We start from the raw sequence: 13,846 nt of genomic DNA on the forward strand, positions 1-13,846 counted from the left end.
AACGAAAGTTTGACCTAGTGCACAAACCAAAAGTAAATACAACTTATTCACACAAGCATGTACAGCTAACCTTTGAAAAAGTACTATTCCTGATGCCCGTTTCATGCTACTGTGCACATTTTCAAGTGAAAATTCTGATTATTTAGCTCTAGTTTCTGATCTATTCCAGTTTAAAATGCTTTATGAAAATTCCCTGTTCCCTGAAAACAGCCAACAGCCCTATTATTTTACACCTTTCCCAGCAGGCCTCATTTACACTAGTGCTCATTTATACTAGTGCCATATGGGCAAAATCCATCTTTACCCTTCCCCAGTGCGAGCCGTGTTTGAACACGGCTTCATGGAGCCGTTTATAAGGCTGTTTCACCTCTGCTCTGGCCAAGGGGATGAATCCAGTTGCAATCCAAGTATCAGCAGCCCCTTCCAAACACGGCACCTGTGGGAAGCAAGGCAAGGACCCCATGCAACCTGCACGAGGGCACAGAGAGGGAGGGGAAGGGTTTCCCGGCAGGGCAGGGGCCGGCACAGCACCCGGGTGCCCTGGCTGGGGTGCCCCAGCCACCACGCAGCCTCCCTGGGCACTTTACAGACCTTCCCTAGCGTTAAATGTGGGACAAAACTTCCTATTTCTGTGATTCTAGAGCCCGACACAAGGAAAGAAATAATCCTAGGAACCAGGAACCCGCATACAGGAGACAATCCCACTGAAATACTAATAACTAAAGGATTAGTAAGATATTTCCTGACAGATTTCAGCCAGAACCAAAAGGAGAAAATGGAGAAGCCAAAAGCTGAAGAGCTAGACAGCACTGGTATCTCCTGCCTCTCTTGCATAGAGATTTAACAGGCTGCAAAATACAGAAGGGAGATACAGCACATTTTTATGATTCTTTTCATGCAGCTGAGGATAAAATCCCTGCCCTTCCTTCTCCTTGGGCCATCCATCTTTCCCAGGTAATGTAAAGCCATTCTCCCAGCGGGTGGTCCCGTTCTCGCAGACCTTCATGTTTAATTGCCACAAATCAATTCCAACCTCAGCGCTCCGTCTGCTGCTACCCTTCTCCCATCCCCTTCCCTTTAAACCGCTCGCAGCTCGGGATCCTCTCAGGTTATTAAATTCATTTTGGGCCCCGTGGCGCAGACAAAGCGCAGGGGCTGCCGGGCTCCCCGTGGCCGCCGGCGTGCACGTGTGCGCACACACATGCCTCTCATTTGGTTGTTTTGTCCGACCGGAATTAATCGGGAACGAGAAACACCGTTTGTCTCCCGAAAGCAGCCGGGGGGGGGGATGAAATATCCCTCTTAAGCTTATCAGCCCCAGCGCCGCGGAGGAGAGCGCCGGCGTCTAAGCCCGCGGATAATGGGCTGTCCTTTCAGGAAGGCATCGGGGGTCTCGGGAGAGACAGCCAGCACAATGGTGTGACCTTCAGCTAATAAAGCCCACCCTAGAGTCCAAAGGAGCTTGGGGAATATTGACAAAAGTTCATATTTACAACAGCCTGGACCCTTTCCAGATACCATTACCAGTTTAGTGAGCTACAGTCTCTGTACATACGCTCACACAGGCTTTCATGCCATCTCCTCCTTTCTTTCTTTGTTCCCATGCTGGATAAAAAAAAAAAAAAAAAAAAGTCGGAAAATGGCAATTCTTCCAGCAACAAGGCCCCACCAGCAGCTTTTCAAATGACGACTTATTCAAAATTTCAATTTCAGCCTCAGCACTATCCTCTGCTTGAAGGAGATTCAAGGCCTCTTGCAAGGATTTGCAGTGCGTCATCATGCTCATCAGGAAGAAAGCATATGTGTTTTTGTGGAAAATCTGCTGATGTATTTATAAATCTTTAAACAAAAAGGCAGCCAACATATTGTAAAATGAGAAGTTTTTCTTTTTTTTTTTTTTTTTTTTTCCTAAATAGGTGCTGGCAATCAATGTGGTCCCAGTTCGAAACACAAAACCAAAGCTTTTTCAAGCAGAAACTGATCCCCCCCAAGCCTGCACTGTGGTTAGCAAAATGAGGTTTAGCCCACAATTGGAGTGCGTAGGCATGACTGGAATACAAATAATAAATAATATTTTAAAAACTGTTCATGCAGTTAAAAAAAATCAATTTTAAGACAGAAAAATTGTTTGAAGCAGAAGTTTCATTTTTCCGCATCCTAACATAACTCCAACACAAACATATAAAAAGAAAGGTTTGGAGGAAGTCTGTTTTCAAGGGTAATTTCATTGAAATCAATATTGAATCTCAAAACTTTAAATGGAAATAGCATTTTCTGTGGCAGAACCGTTTTGATCACTTTTCAATCCAGCCATGCCATTCTGCCACTTCCATTTATCTGCCCCATAATTTATCTCTGCCATCCTGAAAACGATCTTGGCATGATTCAAAAGGGATTAAAAAACAAAGAAACAAACAAGCAAAAACCACCACACACATTTTCCATGTAACATCTCCTGTTTGATACCTCTGCAGCTTGGGGAATGCAGTCTCATTCCCCATGCCAGTGCTCAGCAGGAACCAATGTCCCTCAAAAGAGAGGACGAAGGCTTGACAGAGCTTCATGGTGACCATTGAAGTCCTGCTTTTGTAGTCCTGCTGGTTTTGTAGTCCTGACTTTCCAGTAGCCAAGAATATGTTTCCATCAACAGCTACAGTCACATCAGCCACACGGATAGGACAGGCTCATGGAGAGTGCTCTAGGTTCCTTCAGTTTGGGCCCAAAAATGCATTCTTGCTCTCTTCTCCTTATCCTGTTCACGCACACCCACTGTCAGAAGAGTTGAAGTGATCAGTTAGAAGCCACCTGAATTCAAAGTAGTCAAAGTAGTAGTCAAAGTAGTCAAGTTCCTGCTGTGCTTAAAGCTCTCAGACAAGCAAGGTCATGGCTTGTATCAAGGCCAATAAGAGTGACATGCAGGGGGTGTCGCACTAGATGGTCCAGGCAATGGGGAGCAGACTGAAAAGTCTTCACTATCTCAAAATCAGGTCTGATTCAGACAACATCCTATCTCTATACTGACTACTCAGTACCCTGCCTGTCATCCATCCATCCCATAAATCCTGTACATTTGCAGTCAGGTATCCATACCCTTGGGAAAGAGGCACTATGCTGAGTCCAGGGCAGCAGCACATTGACTAGCCGACGATGAGATGCCCTCCATCCTCATTCCCAATAATCACTCCAGATTGCCTTGGTACTCCCTCGAGGGACAAGTCAACAAGAACAGCACACAGGACTAAAATGAGGTCTTGTAAAGTACTGGAGAAGAAACACAAGCAGGAGCTCTACAGTGTCATCAGAGAAGTGACACCGTGCACAACTTGGGAAAACATCAGCTTATTGATCCTGGAGGAAATAGCCCAGGAACACAACACTCCACTGAAAGACAGAAACTAGGGGAATGAAATGCATGAAGTTTCTCCAGGTGGAAGCAGCAGCTCTGCCCGGCAGGAGAGCTGAGCAGGACAAACCATGCAGGACCACAGGGATGAAGGGGAGTCCTCTTAGCACATGATTTGCTACGATAAGTGAAGGTGCTACAAAACACCCCGTCAGTGCCTGATGTAAGGAAAGCACGGCCTTCTCAGCAAACATTACTTCAAAGCTGTGAGCTTACACCTCCCGACACGGCAGGCGGCCACCTTAAACAGAACGGCTTTATTTACAACAGCGAGTTCCTGTCGAGGAGCTCTGGAAACAAACGGGGCTGGCTGGACTCTTACACCTGCTTTCTGTGACAGAAATCCCTGTTTATCAAGAAATCACAGGACGTTAAGTGCTCCCCAGTGACACGGGCAGACACAGGACGTGTTTTCCATCACACAAGACATTTAACTGCTGCCCTTTTCACTGCGAGACCTCCAGCGTGCTGAGGAGGTCCTGCGCTCAGGGCACGCTTTGAACGCCGACTAACAGAGATGGAAGCTGAAGAGGCAAGTTGTGTCCTGAGAAGGTTCAGCCTCTGCCCAGGGCAGGTCCCCTGTGTCCCCTCCTGCCCTGCACACAGATGCTCTCGTTCCCCACGGACCTTTCCAAGGGGAAAGCACTGCCTGGGAGCACCAAAACAAGACCCCCAATTACCTGGTCATGCTGTTGCATTACATATTGACTAGTGGTCAGCCAAGGCCACCAGTGGATTTTAGAGGTCCATTTTTCTCTGAAACCCATCTTGCTGCCCGTGACGTGCTCACACCGAAGATGTTCTCCCGAGCAACCACGCGACTACAACACCAAGCACCTTTACCATGAAGCCCTTTGTTCAAATCTCTTTGCCGTAAAGCCATGAAGCCTTGGCTCCCGAGTACATTAAATCCTTATAAACCTGCCTCCCTTTTAACCATGCAGTATTTCAAGACAAAGCACTTCTTCCGAAAGATAGCACTTTAATGAGGAAAGGGGCAAAATATATAAACCAAACCTCATTATAGTATAATTTCTGGGAGACAAGCAGGCTGTTATAAAACGCCGCCGCGGCAATTGCATTTCACACGCCTTGAAGATTTAGCACTTTTAAAAAGTCATTGCTGCTCTCAGCCATTGGCACTGCTTTGTTTTGAATATGGCAGGAAGCAACCAGAATTATGGGCCCATTGTCAGCTATATATTTTATATTCTGTAAATTGTTGCAAATCGTGGCTTCAATTCTACTGCACGCTGACAAAATGCAACGTGCAGGGGACATTAAGAGCTTGGCTACAAGTTCCTGTTTATACTTGTACCTTTAAAACCTCTGCATTCTTAAAAGTTCCGTTGCTGGAAACGCGCTAATGCAGCGCTGGGAGTAAATTACCCAAACCAGACCCAAAACATACTGGAATGAAAGCGCTTTATCATGGTAAGGTTCATTCACAGGTTAACATCAACGTAAAAAACAAGCAAACAAAAACCCCCAAAACCTGAGGGTACAGTGATGGATATAATGAGGTTTAATACTCTCTGTCAAATAAGCGAAGGTAAGTGGCACATAAAAGGCCCTGCAACTGGTTTCAAAAATATATATATATATATATTTTTTTTTGTTTTCTCACACACTTCAGTTACTTTTTACATGATATCAAACACCACAACCCTCCTCTAGAGCCAACAGGAAAAAAAATATTACTGGAATATAGAATTATCCTAAAGAAGCAGCTCTCTATCAAAGCAACATCCTGAATTACATTGGTCTGGAAGACTTTTAAACTTAATCTAATCAAGAAGCCATTATTGATTAGATTTCTTCCATATTAGTCTTCCAGCTGTAACTTCTGGAATGAAAGCTTAGCAATGATTAGGTATTTACTACAATCAGCAGGGAAAACAGAGGAAAAAAAAAAAGAAAAAAGCCAAAAAGATGAGTGTAAACATCACCAGAAACACAACCAATGGTTTAAAATAATAATATAATAAATCACCCAAACAAAAAAGAATCCACCCAACGCAGCAAGAGCAGCGAAACGCGCTCCACTAGCTTTGATTTGAAGTACACAGAACACTGATGGCTACTGACAGGGAACAAACTGTTGGAAAATTAAATCCCCAAAAGTGACAAAAATGGGAGGGTATTTTTTGTTTCTTGGTACCTCTTCTTGAAAGCTGTGCAAGGAGAGACAGAATTTCAGCAAATGCTTTAGTTCTTATCAGAGGTCTGGATCGACAGCAGGGTGAAAGGCTGATACTGTTACTGATGACTACAACCAGGTTAGGAAAATCAAGTCTTTGTCTTAGCTCGTAATGAATGAAATTCTGACTGAAGGGTGCTTATTTCCCCTGATTAATGCAAGGTTCAACACTCACTATATGATTAGGGTCATGGAGTAGCTCTTCTGAGGGCAGTTCTCAGAGAGGGCATCTGAAGAGGCCACAATGCACCAACACTTCTTCAAAATGCAGAACCAACACCCGAGGCTTTAGGTCCTGTTTCTCATATACTTTCAAATGTTTCATTTCTGCTGAGATAAGTCTTTTGTGAAGTTTAATGCAAAAGGACAAGAGACTCCTCTCCATTACTGCCTTGTAAGTCACAGGGGACCTATCCAGCTCTCATCAGCTTTGCCACAGGAGAAGACAACCAGCTGGACAATGCTGGATCAGGACACCACTGAACAAACTGTCACTGGTGTTAAGGCAGCCGGCCTAGCACACGACTTCCACTCACTGCAATGCTTTTCTGCTTAGCTGTGCAATGAAACTGCAAGGAAGAAAGTTACTGTGAGTGAATGCACCCACTAGTTTTGTTTTACAGCCTCCCTGCTTCATAAGAGGATTTGGGGAAGAAACTGGAAGCCTTATCACAAGTGTGTAATGAGACCCTGGGCTAACAGGTTAGCTGATGTGGAGCTGTTAACAGTGCATTGGCTTGGAGACAGCGAAAAAGCCAAAAAAAAAGGAGAAAAAAAAAAAAGAAGGAAAAAAAAAAGAGAGAGAGGAAGACAGACAGCAAGGGTAAGAGACAGAGACAGCAACCAATTCAGCTGCAAGAAATCAAGCTAAATCAGTCCCAAGTGCCCATGTTGGAGAGACTTGAGCTCATACCTTGCTTGTTATCAAGGCACTCCTGATACGAGTCAGCTCCAGTTCCGTTGAGGTCTACAGACAAAACAAAAAGTTTCATTCATATCAAACGTAAACATCAGAAGCTTGTCAAACGGCAGCCTCATGGAGCAATATGTCACGTGCAAATAGCTCTAGCTCTTTAGAGGGCCCTGCTGGTTTTCTGGCACGAACGGTGACTCGTTACGGGCAGGCTGCAGGAGCTGGACACCAAGCTGCTGGTGTCAGCTGGCTTTGGTCCTCAGTGGCAGGCACAGGGTGCTGTCCTTGCCAGCCTGCCCACAGGCCACGTGCTGGCTGGGGCACAGGGGACGAGAGCAAAAGCTGCAGCACAGCGAGTTCCTCAAGCAAGTGAAGGATGGAATAGTTGAGCTTCCACCTAACACTACAGTGTGTGCTGCAGGTCCTATCAGGCCATGGGTTCAGATGAACGGCGCCCAAACTATGGCCTGGAATAGACCTTCTTGTCGCTCCTGGTGCTGCTCCCCTTTGGCTTTCTGCAGCTACATCATATTAAAGATGACTAAAAACACAAGAACATATTTTCCTAACACTACTCTTTCATGGAAGCAATACTGCACTGCAGCTACCATCGAGGCTATTTGATCCAACAGCAGGAGAGGAGCTGGTCCTTGCCATGAAGGTGGGAGAGAAGCTGAGACACTTGCATGAGTGCGTGTCCACGCAATGAAGAAACCTGGCAAAGAAACCAGTGCCATTGGCGTAATGGGGCCGCCTGGAAACACGGCCATGGTCACACAAGTGCTTTGCACAACCCACATCGATCTTTCCTAGCAGAAACCTTCATCTGCACTGGGCTTTAACCAGATTTAATCAGCTTTGTGTAAAAATGGTTTAAACTCTAGGCTAGCAGCATCAGGTTACAACATAGCTTGGACCTCAAAAGCAAACCAGAGAATGTTCCAGCAGGGCTTTATTACTGCTTTACAATCCTGTTCAACCACAAAGAAGTCTGGATGGTCCTTAAGGAAAAGTTATTAAACACATCTGCAAAGCCTGGATAAACTAATACCCTCAGCTGCTTGCATGCACTTTACATTCTGCGCTGAGTGTGCGCAGCTGAACCCCTATGTGAGAGGTGCCTATGCATACTGGGGGAGCTGAAAAAGGAAGGATTTGAACACCAGCCGCCTCGGTGAGGAGGCTGTGAGTGAGGCTAAGGTCGGCGCTGATGGATAACTGGACTGAGGACCTACTCGCACGGCATGGTACGCGGTACCGTCCCGTGCCAGGTGCTCCAAAACGGCTTGTTCTGGAGAGCCACCACAGCCACGGAACCTGCCAGTGCTCCAGGCCTGGCCTTCGCACCCCGGTAAGCGCAATGGGCCAGAAAGACCAAGACTGCCCTAGGCTGGATTGGCCTCGCCACCGAAAGCCAGAGACCTGGGACAAGGGACAAGGCTGCTGAAAGCAGCGGGTGCCTCCGCAGCGCCGCTCAACACGACGGCTTTGTCCCGCGCGTTCCCACCCGGCTGCTCCCGCCGCCAGCCCGGGCGGCTCCTCGCGCACACACAGATCCACGGCGGGTGCAAGAGGTTTCATGTTCAGCAGCAGCATTTTACGAACAAAAAAAAAGCAAAAATTCAAGTCGCCCCACCATTTGTGTTGTGTAAATCCCAGATAATAGATCTTCTCCCTAATCCTAATGAGGCCTTCCTATTAAAAATCTTTATTAGCTTTCAGCTCTGCAGATTGCCCAAAGGCTCATCAGCTTCCCTATCTCTCAGTACCAAGATCTGCTTTAACTTTTACAAATAGCTCTAAGATATTTCCCGGCTTATCAGCATTGCCAAGCAGCCTGTCTTATCATTACTATTGCAGATAAAATAAATGAGCTCAGGATGATATGAATAATGGCATTTTCTGTAGGCTGGTTTCCCATTACATTTTCAACAGATTGTAGATTTAAACTTCAGCATAAAAGAAAAAAATAAAAAAGGAGAGGGAAGGGTGGCTTTTTTTTTCCCCTTGCCATTTACCTTCACTGCCTTAGAGCACAGGCACATTTTTAAGCTCACCTGATGCGAGCTGGTAATTAATTTTGAAGGGGAGCAGAAACACCTCGGCTCTGCTTCCTCCAAAGGCCAAAAGCCCGGGCACTGCAGGGATGTTTTTCAGATGCATTTGCCGGGGAGAGGCAAGGGCTAAATTGCACTCTGCCTAATGAAGCCATCTTCATTAGCTTGCTCCCTTTGCTCACAGGGCAGCAATACGAGTCGGGCTGGGAATCTGCCATCGCGGAAAGCAAAGGAGCTTTTCCGAACCAAAAGCCGTGGCCGCCGAGGTGCCCGGTGTGACAAGGGAGTCGCTCCCAGGTACCATTTTCCGCTTGGTGCCGTGGTCCCCACCGCAGGTTTAACTGCTCTTCCCTTCCCCAAGCCCCCAGCCCTGCTGCTCCACCAAGGTTATCTATTATTGGCAGTGACAGGTGAAAATTAATCTCCTAATTATTCCTTGCTGCGTAATCTGTACCGAAGAAGGAACATAAAAGGATTAGGGTGCGCCCTCGGTGGCAGGGGAGGCGTGCGTGTGTGTTCCCGGGGTTTGTGCAGCATTTCCAACCATTTTGGAGGCAGACTCTGCTGGAACTCCTCAGCCTGCAGCTCTGGAGCAAGGATCTACCTGCAGGCATCTCAGCAGCCTAAGCATTATATTTTTGACTGTTGACTATTTAGGGAAGAAAATGAGGATTTGCAGCTACCAAGGGTTTGTTTTCGTTTGGGTAAACCCGGATGCTGCTGAAGCCGCGCCGGGCGCAGGTCCTTCCTCCCGCCACAAACACACACCGAACAGCTCCCTTCAGTTCAGAATTAAAACTCTCGCAGCTGCCTCCCAGGGCCAGTTCACTGCAACGCTTTCTCCACAAGAATGTAAACTACATTGCATACTTTTAGTTTCTAAAAGTCATTTATAAAAAGTAAATATCTTCTTTATAAAATGAGAGATTTTTATCTTTGCTAAGAGCGTGACCGGCAGCTCTGCGATGATTTCTTCATGTGAACTCTAGCTTTCCGCCTTCCCCGCCACCCACCAGGAAGCAGGGTTTATCTTTGCAGTATTAAAGATGACACCTTTTATTTATCTTAGTCCTTTCAGTGCAGCCGCCTAAGTAAAACAGTCGCTCTGGGGAACCTGGTTTTCTATTTCCACGCCAATAGGGTGATCTCAGTTTAGATTTACAGGAACTGACAACCGCGGGGTCCCATTTTTGCCAGGTAGAATCACATGAGCTACCTCGAGAGCGGCTCCCGTGCAGCGACAGCGAGCGCGGGATGGTTAATGCACAGATCTCTGCATGTAAGAGCACGAGGTCGTTAATACAGATCTCTATAAAGAAGGAGCCCTCCAGGAAGGTGATGATGCAGGGCCAGGACGAAGGCCACCCTCTCAGCACCAACACCCACCGTGAGCCCTTCCAACCACACGCGCACAGGGGCTCTTCACTGGTGGCCTTTCCTATGGGACACAAAATCCCATTGGTTCCTCCGTGCAAACTCCTACGCTCACATCCAGCACCAGGTCGCTCCTTTCAGGAAAGCCAAGCCCTGCCACAGACTTGGGCAACCCAAGGGTACCGGTGAGCACCAGCCCTCAGGATCCACACTGCAGGAACCTCCCACCCTCGTAACCATGCAGGGAATGAGAGCAGGGAAGGAGCATCCAACCCATCCGCAAAACAAACCCCTTGGGAAGGCGGCAGAACCGCGGGTGCCCCACGGAACCAGGCCCAGCCTCCAGAGCTGTAGTGGCCTTTGGCAGCCACAAGGTGGCAAGCAAAATACTACCCAATATTATCAATGAAATGCTCTAATAGGAGCCTGGACTTCAAAACAGCCATTGCACCTTTAACTTCCTAAAAACAGTGGTAATTGCACAAATCTGCCTCAATTACCAAAGCCACCATCAGGGGTCACTGCGCTCCCTCCTCTGCCGGCGCTGGCTTAGCAGAAACCGGGGTTTTCAGCAAAATAAGCAAAGCGGAAACACATTTGTAACTCCAGGGAGGGGGAAGAAAAAGCTGGACAAACCACTCGAAAAATTACAGGAACCGCTAGCACGGAGGCTTTAAACGAGCAGCTCAGACTAAACAAATTCCCCATCAGTGACAGAGGTGTGAAGATTTTTCATCTTTTTCCTCTGTTGGTTTTAACACCTTTAAGCCCATATCTGACGGCGGCTTTGCCAGGTAGCTCGGTTTTCAGTTCCTGAAGGTTAAGGGCTCTCCTCAGGTTTTAAACAGCAAAAACGTTGGAGTCGGGAGGGCGGGCGTGTGGAAATGAATTATCTCCCTGCTGAAAGCAACTGCTACTGAAACGGTAAGGATGCATTTAAGGGAATTTTTGCAAGCGCTCTCTTCTGCAGCTAAAAAGCAGCAATCCTTAGGAGATTACAAGGACCGTGAAAAACACATCCAGCTCCCTGCCTAGGCTTATTAAACCCCCAAGATCACATATACATATTTTAATATATGTCACATTCACCGTCGGGAGAACAAGATCATCTGTGTTTACACCACTAAGGCCAGATCCATCAATCAGACCCATCTTTCAATAGATAAGCAGAAATAATTTAACGAAGTCAAAAATAGGAGTCTAATCCATCAGCGTTTTCTCTTTGGCATCAAATACGTATGGAAATGAGTGACGACCATGTTGTATTTTGTGAAAGTTTGAATCTCACAGTTCCCTAGTTTCTTACACTATAATTACCAGAACAAAAGAGATGTGTCCACACATGCAAAGCCACTACCTACCAACAGACCGGTATTACTTTCAAAACGCCTATTTTTCAGTAAGATATTTTGTTTATGGAAATCCGATGCACAAATTCTTATCCATAGGCATTTCCCAAAAATGCTCCATCACCAACCTCATTATGTGATACAGAGATTCTCCCAAGGGATATTATGTAATGGAAATTCCTCCCTCCTCTCCCCAAGGAGTATATTTCTCATTACATCTCCTAGTAATTGATCGGTCTAGGAAATCATTTCTGCTAAAACCATATGTTTTTTGTTCTTTCCTTTTTTTTTTTAACCTGGTTGCGACTTCTGTCTTTATTCAGCAGGATAAAAGCCTGCTAGAAACCCAAAAATTCCCCTTTCTGATGCATACCCTGATGCTTGGCTCAAGCAGGCTATTAAGGAGGAGCAGAGCATTCCTGTACCTGCCTGACTTAGATCCTGTATATTCATGCAGTCATTAAAATTAACCAGCCCGCATTTCCTATTCCAACCAAAGAAATAATTTTACTTGACTGAATCTCCTGTGATTGTTTTTAAAAGTCTGCTTCATATTCAAATCTACCCAGACGCTATAATCCTTGGTTATTATGAATCACTCAACACAGGGGTACTGGGAATCAGAAAATAAATGATTTAAGGCATAAAATAATGTGCAAACCCGCGCATTCCAGCAACACCGTGGCACACAGAGCAGCTCAGTGGAGATCGCAGCCCTCTCGGTGCCACTTGGGCCAACACAGACACCATTAAATACCCCTCGGCTCTGCGTTTCAAAAGCAGCAGCAGAACCAGGAGCCTCCACCAAAGCTTAACGCTTCAACCTGCAATTCATTGCCAAACCAGAGCAAAATGAAGAGCAACTGCTACCAGACACAGCCCTTCGGTGGGATTCATGGCAAATTCCAAGCCCTTTTTTAACTTGAAAATGCCAGAGCTGCTCCCGACCCTGCTATTGTGTTAACCTACAGCAGGCCACGAGTTCCAGGACACAACCGTCCATCCCCAGCGGACAGACCCACGAGGTATTTTTCCCTATTCGCCACCCTACAGTTCATTTATCGGAGAGATTCGGTCCATTCTCACAAACACGGCTTCAGGTTTCCCTCCGAATAACCCACCTTCGAATCACACGAAAAATCATCCCATTCTCGTCACAGCAGCAAATCCAGCTAAAGAAAATACAGCCTTCTTCCTTCTGCAACATTATTCTCCCCGGCAAACAAAAGCCTTAGCACAAGCTACTATCTTTTGGCTTTCACTTATGGCGTTCTTAGAAATACGTTGTCACTAAAGGAAGAACAAAAAAATGTAATAAAATCCTTCGGCAGCGCGGTGCAAGTCTCCCACTTGCAGGAAGTTAATGCCGTGCGTAGAAATCAAGCGGCTCGTCCTTTTAAGTCCGCATGCGGGGAAAATTGGATTTATACATAAACACAAAGCTCCGAAGTAAATTCTGATCGGGGATGACCGCAGATTTTGCTCTTCGGAAATAAGAAAGGGGAGATTCTGTTTTCTTGTAATACCCCAGCAGCCTTTTCCAGCCGAGCTCTCCAGAACCGATAATGGAAGTAAATAATTCCCGTTCCTCCGGCGCTCGGCAGTCTGGTTAGGAACGATCTCCGGGACCCAAAGCAATCATTCCGAACAGCAACTTACATAACGAGAAATTATCTTTGTTGCAAAATTAGGTTAAAAGGACCTTAGATACCGTAGCGTTACCAAAGGAAAAAAAAAGAGAGAGAAAAAAACCAGGACAGGCAGCGAGACGCCGAGCGAGCCAGCAGCCTCCTGAGAGAAATGCGCAACTCGAAGGCGATTTTCAAGCCTGCAAAACGCTCCCACTCGCGGCGAGCCGCGCGAGCAGTTGCCGTCGCGCACGGTCTCCCCTCCCTCCCGTCCCTGCCCGCCGCCTTATTCCGAGCTCTGATTTTCTCCCCAATCATCTTTAGCGAAGCGCTGACCTGGAAACCTGCCTTCCCCCGGCCCCCTCGCCCCCCCGCGCCAAACCGCGCTCGAATTTGTCACTTTTCAACACACCGGGGCTCGTTCCTTAATTGGATTAAGCGGCTCTGGGCGGCAGCGGCCACCGCCGGCGCGACCCGCGCTGCGCCCGGCACAAGGAACGAAGGAAAGAACAGGCACAAAAAGGGCAATGCTAAAACTTGCTGTTCTTTGTGGCGGCTGAGGAGGGGCGAAGGGGTTAACCCCCCCCCCCCCCCCCCCGTTTTTAACTTTCTTGCCGTCTGTGCGGGTCCCGCCGCCCCGCGGGTCCCCGCGCCCATCGCGGCACCCTGCGGGGCCGGGCGGGCAGCGCGGGAGCGCGCGGGCGGAACGCGCGAGAGCGGGCGGAAAACGGGGAGCGGCGAGGAGGGGGACAGCAGCTCGGCGGCCGCTCGCGGGGCGCTCCCCCGGCGCGGCGGGGCCTCCGGCGGCAGCTCGAGACCCGAGAGCGGAGGAGGAGGAGGAGGGGGGGAGAAAGCGAAGCGAAGCGGGAGGGAGCGGCGGAGGGACGGGCGATGGGCGCGGGCGGCTCCCGCGCGGCCACTC

At 47.6% G+C, this 13,846-nt stretch overlaps 1 protein-coding gene across 3 annotated transcripts in view; it reads right to left on the bottom strand.

Annotated features, from left to right (window-relative positions):
• The window catches only part of FBRSL1 (fibrosin like 1), a 460,961-nt gene that overhangs the window by 85,557 nt on the left and 361,558 nt on the right, over positions 1-13,846 (bottom strand). For all 3 annotated transcript variants that reach the window (XM_026037566.1, XM_026037565.1, XM_026037563.1), the window contains one exon: positions 6,517-6,570. In XM_026037566.1, the coding sequence (XP_025893351.1) occupies positions 6,517-6,570 (54 nt within the window). The remainder of the gene's footprint in view (positions 1-6,516; positions 6,571-13,846) is intronic.

The sequence above is a fragment of the Nothoprocta perdicaria genome, unplaced genomic scaffold, assembly GCF_003342845.1.
Source record: "Nothoprocta perdicaria isolate Ctin4 unplaced genomic scaffold, notPer1 scaffold_2, whole genome shotgun sequence".
NCBI classification, from domain to species: domain Eukaryota; kingdom Metazoa; phylum Chordata; class Aves; order Tinamiformes; family Tinamidae; genus Nothoprocta; species Nothoprocta perdicaria.